The 16,630-nt window shown below is 46.9% G+C and overlaps 1 protein-coding gene across 3 annotated transcripts in view; it reads left to right on the plus strand.

The window, feature by feature from the left end:
• Positions 1-16,630, plus strand: part of ARHGEF10 (Rho guanine nucleotide exchange factor 10) — a 105,859-nt gene that overhangs the window by 30,544 nt on the left and 58,685 nt on the right. For 2 of the 3 annotated variants that reach the window (XM_021694102.1, XM_021694103.1), the window contains exons 3-7: positions 623-742; positions 1,299-1,586; positions 4,212-4,275; positions 6,650-6,726; positions 9,122-9,178. In XM_021694102.1, the coding sequence (XP_021549777.1) occupies positions 623-742; positions 1,299-1,586; positions 4,212-4,275; positions 6,650-6,726; positions 9,122-9,178 (606 nt within the window). Of the gene's footprint in view, positions 1-622; positions 773-1,298; positions 1,587-4,211; positions 4,276-6,649; positions 6,727-9,121; positions 9,179-16,630 lie in introns of all 3 variants that reach the window. The other variant, XM_044912810.1, reaches the window with a different exon arrangement.

Here is a 16,630-nt window from a genome sequence, read left to right on the forward strand (position 1 = left end):
ACTTTCTCCCCAGTGTTGGGGTGCAGTGAGGCAGAAGAGGCTCCTCCCTCCCATGCTCTCCCCTGCATGTCGTCCTCTGTCCCATGCCCCAGCTCCCTAGCCTGGGCGTGTGACCTCTCATGGGATGACGGCATCTCTCCATCTGCCCCCCACTTTGTGAGCCAAGCCTGGGGGGTACAGGCCTCATCTCTGTGGACAAGTCCCCAGATGGCCCATCTCAGGCACCCCTCCTAATGCCGACCCGAGGCCCCCTTGGTGATATCCGTGAGTCCGAGCCCCCTCTGCGCTGTCCCGCACACATCCTCACCCAGGGAAGGGGGCAGGAGGGGCCTGGAGGTGTGCCTGGCGTGGGCAGGGATCACGATGTCCCCTACCTTTGGGTGGCGATGTGCTTTGCTGGTCAGACAGCGTGGACAGAACCCCGTGGGGCTGGGGACCCATGGGGCATGAGCCACATCCGTTCCATATTGAAGTTGAACTTTCTGTTGTGGGCTCCCCTGTTTCCGGATTTTCCCTTTATCTTCGCCCTGTTCCTCTGGGCCCCCGGACGTCCTTTGTCACTGAAAGTGAGCGGTTCTGTCTGTTCTTCTGCTGGCCTAACTAGTGTTCTTTCAACCTGCAGGCGACACAGTGAAGTATGACAACGAGGAGGACGAGGGGGAACAGTTCGACTTTGACAGCGGAGATGAGATTCCAGAAGCAGATCGACAGGCTGCAGGTGCAGACGCCACCTCTGGCTCAGGTGGGTCCCCCGTGGCCCCCAGCCCGCGCGGCGCATGGCCCCCTCGCTCTGACGGCCTGAGGGAGTGGCAGGCGCAGTCGGCCTCCAGGAGCGGACGTTCCTGACCTCCCTGTGATGTGAGCCGAATGGCGGATTTGAATTGGCTGACTCCCCTTTGTTCCTGCTTCCCCTGTGTGTGTTGGAGGCGGTGGTGTTGTCGTTACTTGATGAACACGCCCCCCAGTTTCGGCGGATGCAGTTCCAGAACTAACACTGTGGGGGGAGTCGAGTCCACGTTAGCTCTTGGAGGTGGGGTCATCTGCTGGGACTCCCCGGCCAGGAGGGGCGCGCACCTGGCATGTCTTCGGCCCTCACAGCAGCCTCTCTGTGCCCTTAGCAGCTCCCCGAGTTCAGGCAGCTTCTCACCTGCTCGTCTCGGTGCAGAGGCCCCGGGTGCCCCACCTCCCCCCACGGGCTGCCTCGCCCCTCCGATGCCCCAGGGCGCCCTGGGGTTGCGAGGGCCCCGGAGGGCCGGTCGGCCGTGGCCCCCTGTTGATGCGTGCGTGTTTGCTTCCAGAAGGTGACGTTGGGACGGGAGCAGACACGGATGCCCCGGCGGAGCCCACCGCCCGTGAGGTCCCGACCAGGGCCAGCCCCTACTCCGTCATCGACATCGCGCCCTTCCAGGAGGAGCAGTGCCCGCTTGCAGACCCGGGCCCTGAGGACGGCGGCCTGAGCCTGCCTGTGCCCAGCGGGTACTCGGTGCCCGTGCCCTGCGGCTACGCCGTGCCCTGCAACCTGCCGCTGCTCCTGCCGGCCTACTCCAGCCCCGTCGTCACCCATGCCGCGTCCCTGCATGGGGAAGGTGCGCCTCCCCCTGCACACCCAGGCGACAGGCATCTTGTTCGTAAGACCAGCGGTGCCCGGTGTTCAGTTAGCTGCCAGAGCGGACCCAGACGTGGACGCTGGTGCACCTGCAGCCCTGCTGTGAGCCCAGGCGTCTGGGGGCTGCTGAGAGCGCAACACCGTCCCCCCTTAGCAAAGCGTGCCGTGTTCTGTTCAGGACGGACCCCGTGAACGCAGCCCTGCTGAGTTTTCTTCCCGCCCGACCTCCGTGCTCTCTGTGCCAGGACATGCCACAGGGTGACGTGAGGGCGAAGGAGGGACGAGAGGCCCCCGACCCAGAGTCGTAACTCTGTGAGATTTCAGTAAATGGGTGCTTTCCCTCCCTCTTAATCACAGCAGAGACAAAACGTGTTTAAAGAAAGTCTTGAATTTATATCGGGAAACCACACGAGGTTCTCCGGGTTGATGTTTCCCCATATGTTTTCCTGTTGTAATTGGCAGTAATCTTGGAAATTTACCACAATCAATAATGCTGTTCGTATTTTGTAGCCTGAAGAGTAAGAACGATCTAAAAATAAGGAAGTAGATTATGCAGTTAAAAAAAGATTAAGGAACACATTCTTATATTAAAGTAATTTGCTTATTTTCAGATCATTTGGTTATTTTTATTTTTTTAAAGATTTTATTTATTTATTTGACAGAGAGAGACACAGCGAGAGAGGGAACACAAGCAGGGGGAGTGGGAGAGGGAGAAGCAGGCTTCCCGCGGAGCAGGGAGCCCGATGCGGGGCTCGATCCCAGGACCCTGGGATCATAACCCGAGCCGAAAGCAGACGCTTAAGGACTGAGCCACCAGGCGCCCCTCATTTGGTTATTTTTAATAATTGAACATTATTTTTAGGTAATTCAGTGTACTTAAAAACCATTGGCTTATTTTTGTGCTAGAGCCATTGATAAAACCCTACTGTAAGGCCCCAGATCCAGGAACACGGGTCTGTGTTTGTCTCTTGAGCCTTTAAAGACAAGCAGGCACCGACCTCTTTGCTGAGGTCATGAGGAAAGCCTGGAGGATGGTGTGAGGCTGGGGTCCAAGGCCTGGACCTGCGCTGGTGGCTGCCGTGCGCTGACCAGCTTCTTTGCACCTTGTGGTTTTCCCGTGGACATGGCGGGCCTCCAGGCTTTACAAGGACAAGGCTCCCCTGCACGGAGGCCGTCCCACCGGGAACACGGCCCTCAGATACAGCAACAGCCGGAACCCCTTCTCTTCCCCACTGCCCAAAACCTATTTTGAAAAAGGATTCCAAGATTCCCCTTCTGTTCATTAGTGGTCCTCCAATGGCCAGAAACTCATGGTGCTCTGCTCCTTAGCACGAGCTTCCAGATCTTTCCAGAACAGTAAGAGATGAGCAGTTGGTGTTGCCAGAGAGAGAACTTCTGAGTATGCTCAACTTCTCCTGACCCCCCCCCCCCCATGAAAGGTCTTACGTCTGAGCAGACAGTAAATCGTGGTGCACCTCCTTTCTTGAAAGGGGGAGCACAGGGAAAGAAAGTGTCGTTTTGGGCGGGCAGTCGAGACGAGGCCTGGGTGGTGTGCATTCAGGGATGGGGAGTGGTGCCCTTGACCCAGCCGCAGGCAAAATCTCACGGTGTGAAGTGTGCTTTTGCCACTTAATGTCCTTTCTTCAATGACTTTGTCGAATAGCTTTGTCTTTTTGGGAGGTCCTGTGGATCATTCTTTAGGGCAGTGTGATGTGGCAGGAAGAGCAGTCTTTGGAAGGAGGCAGGTTTGAGTTCAAATGCTGGCCCTGCCCCTGACCGGACATGTGGTCCTTGGCAGATGCCTACCGTTGAGTGGCCTTGAGAATGCGATGAGTTCGTGTCTTTGTGGTCCCCGCTGCACCGCCAGGGAGCTCCCCACTACTGAGGAAGGGTATTTTTTGGTATTTAGCAGGATCAGGGGACCATTTTTGTGGGTGAGATCTCCCAGCTTTCGTGGACAGTAGCACACAATGGATTCTTTTTTAGAGGCTTTTTATGGACAGTTTCCCGGTGTAGCCATTACCAACCGGTCCTTGGTTGAGCACGTGGCCTGTTGTCCTGAGCTCATCACCCTCTCGGTGAACCAAACCCAGAAGTGGGAGAACAGCTATCGGCTGGGACACGTGTGATGGACTTTGTGAGCATGTGTGAGTGTGCACACACGTGTGTGTATGCACGTGTGTGTGTGTATGTGTGCATGAGTATATGAAAGGTTGGTTGTCAGGTATGAACATAAGTCTTTCTCCCTTGAGAATCTTTAGAGGCTGCCATTTAGACACACTTTCCAATAAATCACAATTGTACATTTCCATGAAAAAGTTAAGAATGAGAGAAACAGGTTTGTCCCTCTAGCTTGCTTTCTTTGGGGTACCATTTTAATTCCAGCTATTTTAGAGGATCTTTGGGTATTGTTTTTACTGTCATCCCACTTTACATACATCTTATCTAAAACCCGAAAAAACTCTAAATCTATCAACTAATCATTTTTATTCTAAGATAAGCTTATCATTGAAAAAAATATAAAACCATTTTAAGGCTAAAAATCCACTTCCTAAATACTTTTCCCTAAGACTAAAACCGTGTGAATTTTTTTCTTTCCTCACAGAAACACAAGAGGTAACAGAAGACGGCCAGTTTAATTCTTTAAGTTCTGAGGATCCAATGAACAGGTATCTCCATTAATTTTTCACATGTGCTCTGAGTTCATGACCCTTCCCTGAGATGTGGAACGCAGTGATGCGAGGTGCTGGCCTGTCCGCCCTCAGTGCTGGGAGGTGGTGACTGACCAGGCCTGTCCCCAGCCCGAGACCCTCCCCTCCCAGGCCCTGGACAGCTCTGTCTTCTGTACCCTCATGGGTGCTCCGGAACACAAGGACTCTGCAAGGTGTTCATCTTGTTCTGTGGAAAGACAGGCCGTCTGAACGCACAGGCAGGTAGACCAGGAAGACGCAGCCCTCCTCAGCCTCCGTGTAGCTGACGCTCTATGGGCTTTAGAGTCGTAGAGGGTCTCAGAATCCTGTGGCGGCAGGTGGGGGGGTGGTTTCAGTGTGTCTAACCCACCTTTCATCCACAATCCTCCAAACTGATTTGATTGTAGATCTTTCTTTCATGCCACTTGCCTTCAAAAATGCTATGTCATCTGCTTGAGATGCCCAGGAAAATCCCATCTTCCAGGCGAACTCCTACTTCCATTCCCGAACCCTGCCTACAAGTCTCACTTCATTCTTCCAGAACTCTGTGAGCACACCTGCATTAAAACTGATTGCTGTGTGCCTCACTGTTATTTCCTGTGTCCCCTTCTGCTGCCGGGTAAGAATTTTACAAAGTTAAAGACCAGGCTTACCAGGGCTTTCCACGAGGTCGTGTGCTGGGTGCATGGGGGGTGTGTCTGCGTGTTGATGCTAGGCGGCCATATTGAGGTGTAATCCACAAACCACGCCTGCTTCAAGTGTACTCTGCCTGTGGGTTTTGGTGCATTGCGTCATCTGTTTTAAGATTGTGTTAAAATCTATATAACAGAAAATGTTGCCATTTTAGCCATTTTAAGTATAAAATGTAGTGGCATCTTGTGCATTTACGTGTATTGTACAACCATCACTACTATTTACTTTCAGAATTTTTCATCTTCTCAAACAGAAACTCTACCTGTTCTGTGGTAATCTACCATTCCCCTCCCCAGAGCCCCAGAGAATCTCTTCTGCGTTCCGTCTCTACGAGCTTGCCGAATCTAGCTAACTCATGTAATTGGAATCCCGGTAGTTGTCCTTTTGGGTCTGGCTTATTTCACTTTGTGTCATGTTTGCAAGGCTCCCCCATGTTGTAGGATGTGTCAGGATTGCCTTCCTCTTCAAGCCTGAATAGTAATCCTTTGTGAGTCCATACTGACCTCTCGATGGGCACTTGGGTGGTCTCCACCTTTGGGCTCTTGTGAATAAGGCTGCTGTGAACGCCGCTGTACAGCATCTGAGTCCTTGCTCCCTATCCCTTTGGCTCTGTACCTGGGAGTGGTACTGCTGGATCTTGTGGTGACGCTATATTTAACTTTCTGAGGACCAGCGAACTGTCTTCCACAGGGCTGTGCTATTTTACGTCCCCATCAGCAATGTACAAGTTCCGATTTCTCCATAAGATCACCGAACTTATTTTCCATGTTTAAAGCGGTGAAGGCCCGTCGGTTACTCTGGTGTGACTTTCTGACTGGCACCGTGTGTGACGCCTAACAGACCCTCAAGAAGGTCTGGTGGAAAACCGGAAGCCAGTTCAGGTCTTCCTGAGCAGGGACTTCACGTCTTCTTATGTCTGTCGTGCTAGGTCCTGTGCCGTGCTTTCGGTGGGCCTTCAAAAGCATCGTAAATAGCGGGGAATGGAAGCTTGAACTTGGGCTCTGTGTTAAGAAGCCGCAGCTGGGGTGTTAAATTGGGAACGTGCAGATTAGGACCTGCTGAGTGAGGGGGCAGAAGCCTCCCGCACGTGTCTGCAGGTAGCTCCGTCAGCTTCCTGGTGACCGGTTTTGGGGAGTGAAAACCCCAGGGTGACTTTAATGGAAGGCACAGCTCCGGTACCCCCCCACAAAGGCAGCCTGGTCACCAGACCTATCCCGTATACATCCCAGGACCAGGGCAGGTGAGCAGTGAGCCGGGGGGAGCGTGTCCTCTGCCCCTGTAGATACAGAGCAAGGTCACCAGCACCTGTCACTTAATAGATGAGAGTGGAGCACAGGTCACTCGCTTTTCAAGGGCTTAACCCTAAGAGTTAACTAATTAACTCTTAATTTCACAGGGTGCCCTGAAGGTACGGTGGGAATCCCAAGCTTGGGTCCTTCTACACAGGTCCAGACTGTGGGTGTGAGCAGGCTTGTCATACTGTAAAATGCATGGGCAGCAGTTCAGAAGACGTGGTGCTCAGCTCAGAACATCCATCATAATATCTGGGGAAAACATAAAATGTACATACAGTGAAGCAGATGTACCCTTTGGGGACATCCAGCGGTCTCATGACAGGAAGCATTCCACTGTTGTGATTTTGTGGTTTGTTTTCTCCTAGCGACGACCGGGTGCACAAGGAGGACAGTGCGCTCGCCCGGTGGGTTGCGGACCCGGCCAACACTGCGTGGATGGAGAGTAGGTACCGCATGCCACCAGGAACCTGGCGGGGCCATCCCGGGATCCTCGCCGGGCACCGTGGGGATGCCACCCCGGGGTCGGTGGGGCACCGTGTGTTTTTGTCAGGTTCTGCTGATTATTCTCATGTCCTGTTCAGATCGAACACTTTAGAAACGTATTCATTTTCCTCAAGTACTGACCAGGGCTGACTGTCACTGCTGTCCCCGGCACTCTCTGTAGCCCTTCTTCTAGATCCCGTTGGAACATCTCTGCTCACCCCATCCTAGCACGTATTTGTTCCTCATCATTTCTTCCTCATGCAGTGTTTGGGTTTTGTCATGGTAGTCCTCTAATTGGGGAACTGATGCTTTGACCCGAGCCCATAGTCAGGAGCTCACCACTGAGACATCAACCAGGTATTTTTCCTTGGGATTCTCACTAAGATGCTTTTTCATGCTACCATTTTGCAAAGGGGGTGGGTGGCAGGTTAAGCCAGCCCACTGTCCAGATGGCATACCAGATCTTCTGTTCCACGTGTGGTTTAGAAAGCTGAGCTGTTTTTAACCAGATTTGATTTTTAATTTTTTAAAGAAAAGTAAGATGGTTTTTCTAATTACCTCTTTATTATCCACTGGCCTACTGATTTCTGTATAATTATTTTATATGATTGACTTCCAAGGAAGAATCATCTTAACTGTCTCCTAATTATTAAATTATCTCCTGGAATGTGCCATTCTGGTTTTTAATTATGACATTGTCAAACAAGGAACTTAGCATAAGTAGATGATTCTGCTAGGGGGCTGCTAAATTGGGATCATTACAGGATAAAATTAACATCTTCCAATTCTCTAGAAAATTTATTTCCAAAGTAAAATTTGTCTGACGTTCCCCCATTACTTGTTTTATTACGTAAGTGGCAGTTAATTAGAATAACGCACAGGTTAGGGGTGGTGACCCCTACCACAGTAAAAAATCTGGGTATAACTTTTGGCTCCCCAAAAACTTAACCACTAATAGCCTCCTGTTGACCGGAAGCACATACACAGTCAACTAACCCATATTTTGTGTATGTGTTATATACTGCATTCTTAGAGTAACCTAGAGAAAAGAAAATGTTATTAGAAAGATCATAAATATGTGAAAATACATTTGCAGTATGTACTGCAGACATCAAAGACTAATCTGCACGTGAGTGGGCTCTTGCAGTTCACAGCTGTGGTTTTCAGGGGTCCACAGACGAGTATCTCTCGCTCTATCTAACAGGAGTAGACATGGTCATCGTTGTTGCAGTTAATATTGTTACAAGGAAGCAAATGTCTGTCATGTGGGGGCTTGACAGCAGCAAGAGAATGAGGAGCATTCGGAATCCCGCCCCCCCCCCCCTCCGCCCCCGGTAATATAAGAATGGCTCAATGTCAGAGGAAGAGTTCAGTGTATTTACCTCATTTTCTTGTTGTTGCTTAGTCACCAGTGACTTTGTAGTGTGGTTGATTTCGATGTGAGGCCCAAACTCTTACAAATACTTAAATGCATTTCTGTTTTCACCACTGGTCTTATACATGACCTTCTCGTACGGTATACACTGAGGAGTTTGCCCGTGGAGGATCCTCACTTTTTCTTAAGAAAACTTGTTCAATTTCAGAGGACATGAATGTTCCACATAATATAGTTGGAGAGATTTTATCCTAACAGGTGAACCTTCTCACCCTTGCCTAAGCCTACTTTTTCTATCCAGTGGTTCAGAGTATCATGGAATAATGGGTTTATTTTCACAGGTTCCTTTTAATATAGCCCCACTTGAGCTTTCTCTTTATTTGGAAACTGTGTATACCACCTTTGTATTTTTTGCATATCAGAACACATTAACTTCATAAACTTAAAGATACTTATAAAGAGCCACATGGAGATGCATAGATGAACACAAAATAATGGACTAAATTGTTCTAGAAACCACAAAACTCCCTGTTGGAGAGATTTCACAGCTGGTTCATGTAGAGTGTCATGCTTCAATCCCAAGAAAACATCCTGTCCCAAAAGTAATGCTTATGTTTTGGTAAGGTATCACGAATTAGCCCTTACAAACTAATTTTTTGAATAATTATAGCATCATAGGAGACTGTGGTCCTAAAAACAATGTAAATTATACTTGGTTGGCGTTGGTCGGTTTTTAACATTTCCCTCTTTTTTTTTTTTTTAAAGATTTATTTATTTATTTGAGAGAGCGAGAATGAGAGAGAGAGAGAGAGAGTACAAGAGAGGGGGGAAGGTTAGAGGGAGAAGCAGGCTCCTCGCCGATCAGGGACCCCGATGCGGGACTCGATCCCGGGACTCTAGTATCATGACCTGAGCCGAAGGCAGTCGCCTAACCAACTGAGCCACCCAGGCGCCCAACATTTCCCTCTTTTTATTCCAGATCCAGAAGAAGCCATTTATGATGACGTGCCAAGAGAAAATTCAGACTCTGAACCAGGTTTGAATTGTTTGTCATTGAATTTTAGAGGATTTAGTTTATCAGTGTTTCCTTCTGGGTGTAAAAAATGGCTGGTTAGTGTGCACACAATCCCTAATACACAGCTTGTATGTGTTTTATGTTCATGTTTTCTATATTGCATAGTGTCTCATTGATATCATGGGGTGGAATATTGGTTTGTGCACATAGGTGTATGTGCTTATATTATAGCACTTGAATGAATCTAAACAAGCATTGATTAATGTAAAGAAGAGAAAGAGGTAAAGGTGTGAAAAATATGAATGGAAAGATAAAAAAATGGAAGCTGTAAGTACCAGCATATATATAATAAGTTATTTAAATGAGAAAATAGAAGAAGGAAGTACTAATACTTTTCCAGAATTAAAGAATGATGTAAGTTCTCAGATTATAGAAATACAAAATCAAAGCAGGCTCAAGCCTGAATCCATACCACATACACTTGAAACCGCTGAGCACAGCTCAGTCCACTAATACCAAAACACAAGTGTTTAAAAAGAGGGAAACAAAGGCAGTATCAGATAAAGATTGGGGAGATTTACCTCTCAGACTCTAAAAACTATTTCACGTTGCATTTCAAGGAAAAGGGTACTGAACCTAATAGGCTGCAGAAAGAACAGAGAGCAAATAATGACTTTGTGAATGAATCCAAGCAAGCATTGATTAAGACAGCACTAACAGTATTGTTTCATTTCACAAGTGGGACTGCAGGGCGGGCTAAGGCCCTAGACAGTTGTACCCGCCATCTGGGGGGTGGCTGACTCTCCGTGTCTAACGTCTGTGCATTTTTCAGGAAGAGGGTATAAATAATGATTGTGTGTTTTTTCCTGTGATAGGTTGGCTCTGCATTTATGGGCAACCACTAAAAGAACAGAAATAGATTATTTAACTTCCAACCCAGTAGAGAAAAACCCAATCTGGGTTGGAAGAAGCAAGAAAATGTAAAATAAGAAAGTATGGCAAATAATATGAAAAAAGATGGCAAAACTAGTCCAAGTATATTTCTATTTATAGTAAATATAAACTGAGTCCAATTGCCCATAAAAGAAATTCTCAGGTTGGGTAAAATAACAGAGCTAGGCATATATTTGTATGAGAGCTATATAAGGATACAAAACATTTGTTAAGTAAATGGATGGAAAAAGAAACATAAGGCCAATTCCAACCAAAATATAGCCAGTATTACTCTAATATATTGAATGTTAGGCTATAAAATGTTAGGCGTAGAGTCCTTCACAAGAGAGAACTGTAACAGTTCTAAACTTGTGTGCACCTACGAGACAGTGTCCAAATATATAGAGCAAAATATGACTGAGATATAATCGGCAGTAGTTAAGTACATAATTGGAGTGGGAGGTTTTTTTTTTAAATTTTATTATGTTATGTTAGTCACCATACATTACATCATTAGTTTTTGATGCAGTGTTCCACGATCCATTGTTTGCATATAACACCCAGTGCTCCATGCAGAACGTGCCCTCTTTAATACCCACCACCGGGCTAACCAATCCCCCACCCCCCTCCCCTCTAGAACCCTCAGTTTGTTTCCCAGAGTCCATAGTCTCTCATGGTTCATCTCTCCCTCTGATTTCCCCTCCTTCATTTTTCCCTTCCTTCTCCTAATGTCCTCCATGCTATTCCTTATGTTCCACACATAAGTGAAACCATATGATAATTGACTTTCTCTGCTTGACTTATTTCACTTAGCATCATCTCCTCCAGTCCCATCCATGTTGATGTAAAAGTTGGGTATTCATCCTTTCTGATGGCTGAGTAATATTCCATTGTATATATGGACCACATCTTCTTTATCCATTCATCTGTTGAAGGGCATCTCGGCTCTTTCCACAGTTTGGCTATTGCGGACATTGCTGCTATGAACATTGGGGTGCATGTGGCCCTTCTTTTCACTACATCTGTATCTTTGGGGTGAATACCCAGGAGTGCAATTGCTGGGTCATAGGGTAGCTCTATTTTTAAATTTTTGAGGAACCTCCATACTGTCTTCCAAAGTGGCTGTACCAACTTGCATTCCCACCAACAGTGTAAGAGGGTTCCCCTTTCTCCACAACCTCTCCAACCTTTGTTGTTTCTTGCCTTGTCCATTTTTGCGATTCTAACTGGTGTAAGGTGGTATCTCAATGTGGTTTTGATTTGGATTTCCCTGATGGCTAATGATGATGAACATTTTTTCATGTGTCTGTTAGCCATTTGTATGTCTTCTTCAGAGAAGTGTCTTTTCATGTCTTCTGCCCATTTTTTGATTTGATTATTTGTTTTTTGGGTGTTGAGTTTGAGAAGTTCCTTATAGATCTTGGATACCAGCCCTTTATCTGTAGTGTCATTTGCAAAGGAGTGGGAGTTTTTAAGAAAGCTCCTTCCACGGTCATAGATTCTGGATGTAAAATTAGTAAACTGCAGACGAACACAGTATACAATCAACCTAAAGACCATATATAGAACCTGAAGCTCATAGTTTCAGAATGTACTTCTTTTCAAACATATGGAATATTTATAAAAATTATATAGCATTCCTCAAAGCGAATATTAACAAATGCCAAAGAATCAGTATTCAGGCCTCATTCCCTTGATTTAAAAAAAATCAATAAAAAGTAACATTTGAGTATTAAAAAATAACACTAATACCTAGCTCTTAGACAAGGCTGAAAGCAGAATGGAAATTAGGAATATTTTGACTTGAATAATAATGAAAACATTACATAAATTCTTACGGGATAGATTTAAAATAATTATAGACACAATGGCATTTGTTAATAAAAGAAGATGGAAAAATAATGAGCCAGCATCCAACTCAGTTATATTAATGAATAGTGGAGTAAACTCAGAGAAAATAGAAGGAAATAAAAATGGTTGCAGCAAAAGTGATAAACAAAACAAAGAAACAATAGAAAGTATCAACAGAACCAAAGAGCAGTTCTCTAAAAATAATATGAAAATAGACAAGCCTCTGGTAGTGTTGGGAAGAAAGGATATTATTGGGAGGAGACAGAAGGAAGGGGGGAAGGAAAAATGGATCAGGAGCAAGAAACTGCAGTAGAAACCCATAAACACTATGAAGGGATTCTAGAAACAACTTGGTATCAATCAGTTGAAACACTTGGACTGCATCTGAAATAGAAAACATTAATGCATAATGATTCCCGATTTAGAATTAATTGCTTAACTAATGTGCCAGACAGCCCACTAAGACCGGGGTCCTCAGCTCAGAGTGGCTAAACCATCAGTGGACAGACAGTCCCTCTGCTCTACACACAGTTCCAATGGATAGTAGAAGACAGGAGCAGGTAACTCACTTTAGGGTCTTAGTATAAGCTTATAACCCCCTTCACCCAAAGGTGTGTTGCTGAACATCGTAATGAAAATGTAAAGAAATAAAATCCAGTAGTATCCCAACAAACAAGCAAAAGCCAACCTTAACCCTTTGGATTTGTCTCAGGAGTTTATGGATCCCTTAGTATTAGCAGGTTCTTTTACCATCCTTTCCACAGGAACAGACTAAAGTACATAAACCTTACACTCATCTCAATAGATACTTAAAATGCACTTGATAAGATTCAATGGCCATTCAGTGTTAAACCCTCATAATAGAAGGAAACGTCCTCAGCCTAATAAAGGATGTGTTCTCATAATCTACATCCAGTGTACTAAATTATAAAGAGTTAAAAGCACTTGGTAATTTATTTATTCCACAATGCATTTGGGCGCTGTTACATACTGAGCACTGATCTAGGTTCAGCTAACAGAGTTGTCCCTGCCCTCAAGATTCCTATACTGAGGGAGACAAACACTTAACATAGGGGTCCCTTCATAAATAAAACCGAAGTACTTATGAAGGAATGTGCTTCCAGGTATTTATTTAAATGCATGCATGCTGCAAATAAAGTGGGAATTAAAGACTGGTTTTTGTAAAAAAACAAGCTTGAAATTTATTTTTGGGTAATTTATGCTACCAGGTAGGCCCTTCCCAACCCAGACGGGGTGAGATCTGAGGCCTCCAACACCAAAACAACAACACCAGTTCTACCAGTAGTCTCCCTACCAAAGGTGACAGCCATCCTGGGTAGAGCCAGCGCTGTCCCTGTGAGGACAGTGCCCTGCCGGGCGCTGATGTGTGTGGTGTGTGTGCTTTCACTCACACATCAGCCAGGACCCTCCCTTGTTAGGATCACAAAGGGCCCTGGTCCCCTCTGGCCCTTTGCTCTTTGCTTGTTAAACGTCTTGGTGGCACAATCATTTTGAAAAAACACTTCAGTTAAAGACCTAGCTATTGTGCAGATGGTGATACAGACCAGTGGTCTCCTGGCAGGTGTGTTTCCTGGAGAAATTCATGCCTGCTTCAGGGAGCCGTGTGCAGGGATGCCCCTCTGCAGCACGATTTGTAAAGAGCAAACGATGAGGGGAAACGTAGTGGCTCCACACTCGGGGAAAGGGTCCACGTATGGCAGTGAATTTATACAAGAGCGTGATACTGCAGTTAAAAATGAATAAATGATGTGTGTATATGTGTAAATGCACATACAGTCACACACACTCAGAAGCAAGGAGCAAAAAGCAAGACACACAGAGCTAGGGTGCGTATGCCTTTAGATAGATGCACCCCTCAGAGGTAAGTGCACACCCGCAAGCCAGGACTGATTCTTGCTGACCTGGGGAGGGGACAGGCCTCTGGCTGCGTGCATGTCGCTTTGCAAGGGCTGCTTTGCCGGAGCGGGCGCTGACGCAGGGCTTACGTGGGGTCCACACACATGCCTGCTATTTGGTGCTTTTTGGTGCATGTGAAGTATTTGGTAATTAAATCAATATGTTCAGTAAAGTAGATGGCACTAGATCTTTGAGGTTCCTTGTGGGTATAATTGCAGAATTCACGCCGTCTAAGACATCGGCTGTCTGGTGAACTGTGGAGACACAGACGTGTCTGAGGGAGAGCGGAGGCCTATGTGCTTTGTGCAAAATATGGCCATTTAGGGTGAAGTTCCGTCACAGTACTGGGAGGACACTGAAGACTTTCTCGTGACATAAGATGGTGACCATCTGTATATTTTTTAATTGTGGTCAGGTGCACGCCGCATACAATTGACCATTTTAACCAGTTGAGAGGAGACGGTTTGTGGCATGAAGCACACTCATGGGCTGGTGGGCCTTCCCCACCGCAGTCCTGGCCGAGGGCAGGCAGCAAGGTTGCTGCCCAGAAAACTCAGCCAGGTAGACCAGCTCTCCCCTCACCGGCCTGTGGGAGAAACACGTGCCCGGTGGCTGTGTTTACTTTCCAGCGTCAGGAAGCCTCGCTCCGTGCATCTAGGAACTGAGGAGGGCCTCATAATTCACAAACCATCAATCCTCTGTAGTTAACACGGCGCTGTAGGGCCCTTGAAAGTTTGAGCATGCAGGGGAGGCCCGAATAGCACTACCTTTTCCAGAACATAGAGCACCATTACCGTCACACGTCCTGACCACTGGGTGGTAACGTACCTAAGTTCCAGGTGGTCCACTGTGCCTGGGGCGTGACGGTTCTGACGCCCCCAAGGTGGGCAGGCTGTCCAGCCGACCCTAGAGCAGGGCCACAGGAGAGCAGGGGCCCTCCGCTGTCTCCCCCAGAGCTGGGACCAGCTGGTGCACCTGCCGCTCGCTCCCGCACTCCGGAAATGTTGCTGCAGGTGTGAGCACCACCTGCCGTGCTATGTGTGCGGACTGTTTCCTGCAGACAGAGTAGCCCGACGTCCAGAGCAGTTGGTGAAGGGAGGAGGAGCTAATCTGGCAGCTTCAGGGTTCACGCACCGCGCTGGGGGAACAGGGCACGGACACACACCGGCACGTGTGGGCGCGTCCGTTGCTGACTGGTCCATGGAGGGTCACCAGGCCCTTCCACTCATGGCCAACTGCTGTTGTCAGGACGGCTCTTGGCCCTGACCTGCATGGCGGCTAAGCCGGAGTCCGGCTGCATCCCCAGAATCCACCTGCCCTGTTGCCCCAGTTGCCCGGTTCGTGGTCGAGGTAGGTGTCCTTCAGGCGTGGCTGAGCCACGCCACTGCGGCTCCTGGAAAGTGAGCTCATTTTCAAATATGGCTTGTTTTACCCAGATGACATTTACTCCTCAGTGCTTTCAACCAGAAATTTGGATTTCTGTCTTACGTTCTGGAATATATCGGAATCCAGTGGAGATGTCATGCAAGGCCAGGGTAATCTGGAGTATTACAGGAATTTTCAAAGTGACAAGTTCCTGTCTACTTTTCATTTCCAGTGAAAGCAAATGTTTGCCTTTAAGTATTATATATACAAAGCTAGCTCTTGGCCCTGAAGAATCTGTTCATCAAGGTATAATTACTGAAGATTTTAAGGGCCAAGTTTCATTACAGAGGACAGTGGAGGATGCATATGGAATAAATTTAATCAAGAAATGTGAATTATTTTCAGGCATGGAAACAATGTCTTTTATCTAACTTTGTACTGTCCTTCGGTGATAATTTAAGCAGAAATTACTCTTAAGTCATTCATACTTGAGAAAGTTCATCTGAAATAACCATTTATGCTCATTTGTTTAACAAGTAATAGAGATCAGAGAGACACTGGTATTCTGGAAGTTTGTAGAATGACATTTCATTCTCAGAAAGTCCTGTCACCAGCAGCATGGCGCTGAAAATGGGAAGCCCGTCTGTATTTGTTTGTTCCACTGCATAGTGTATCAGTCAAGGCGCATCCCAGGAGTACTTTTCGTGGACCTGTGGCCTTGGCATCTATTAGAAAGGAAGCAGATTAATTAATCGGTGGTGAATGTCAAGACTTTCTCCTTGCCCTGGGAGTGCCCATGAGGCGGCTCGGCTCAGTGAACTCACTTCTGCAGAATACAGATTATGAAGTAAAAGGTGGGAATTAAAGCCTTTGGAAGTTTTAAACTAAAGATCCCTTGTCCTTGTATTGGGTGACATAGACCTGTGTTCTTTGCTAAATCTGAAATGACTGATGTGATTAAAACATTTAAAAAGCAGTAATAGGTTATGAGGTTTATTAGACCATTGTTACCACAAAGGCAAAATTTAGTTGTTTCCTGTGAGCTTCCCATGTGTCATATTTGAATGTCTCTCGCATCTATGCATTTATCATCTACTTATCTAATCTGTTTATATTCCCTACATTTATCTTCGTGTGGCCAACAAGGTATTTGGTATAATTCTGGTAGATTCTTATAGGCCAGTGGCCCTCAGGATGCACCTGGGGCTGGGGGTTCACTGGTGCTCTGTCCAGCCCTGCACATCGCTGCCCCCATCCTGGAGGTGGCGCCCACCACCTTTATCGGAGAGCCTGCCCCCCCGAGGCCTGATATGCCTCCAGCCCCCGGCTCTCCATGATACGGTGAAGCAACAAGCATGCACAAGACCATAACTAGCAAATTCTGCATTTTTTATTTCACTTTGGCAT

This window comes from Neomonachus schauinslandi, chromosome 2 (genome assembly GCF_002201575.2).
Source record: "Neomonachus schauinslandi chromosome 2, ASM220157v2, whole genome shotgun sequence".
In the NCBI taxonomy this organism is placed as follows: Eukaryota; Metazoa; Chordata; class Mammalia; order Carnivora; family Phocidae; genus Neomonachus; species Neomonachus schauinslandi.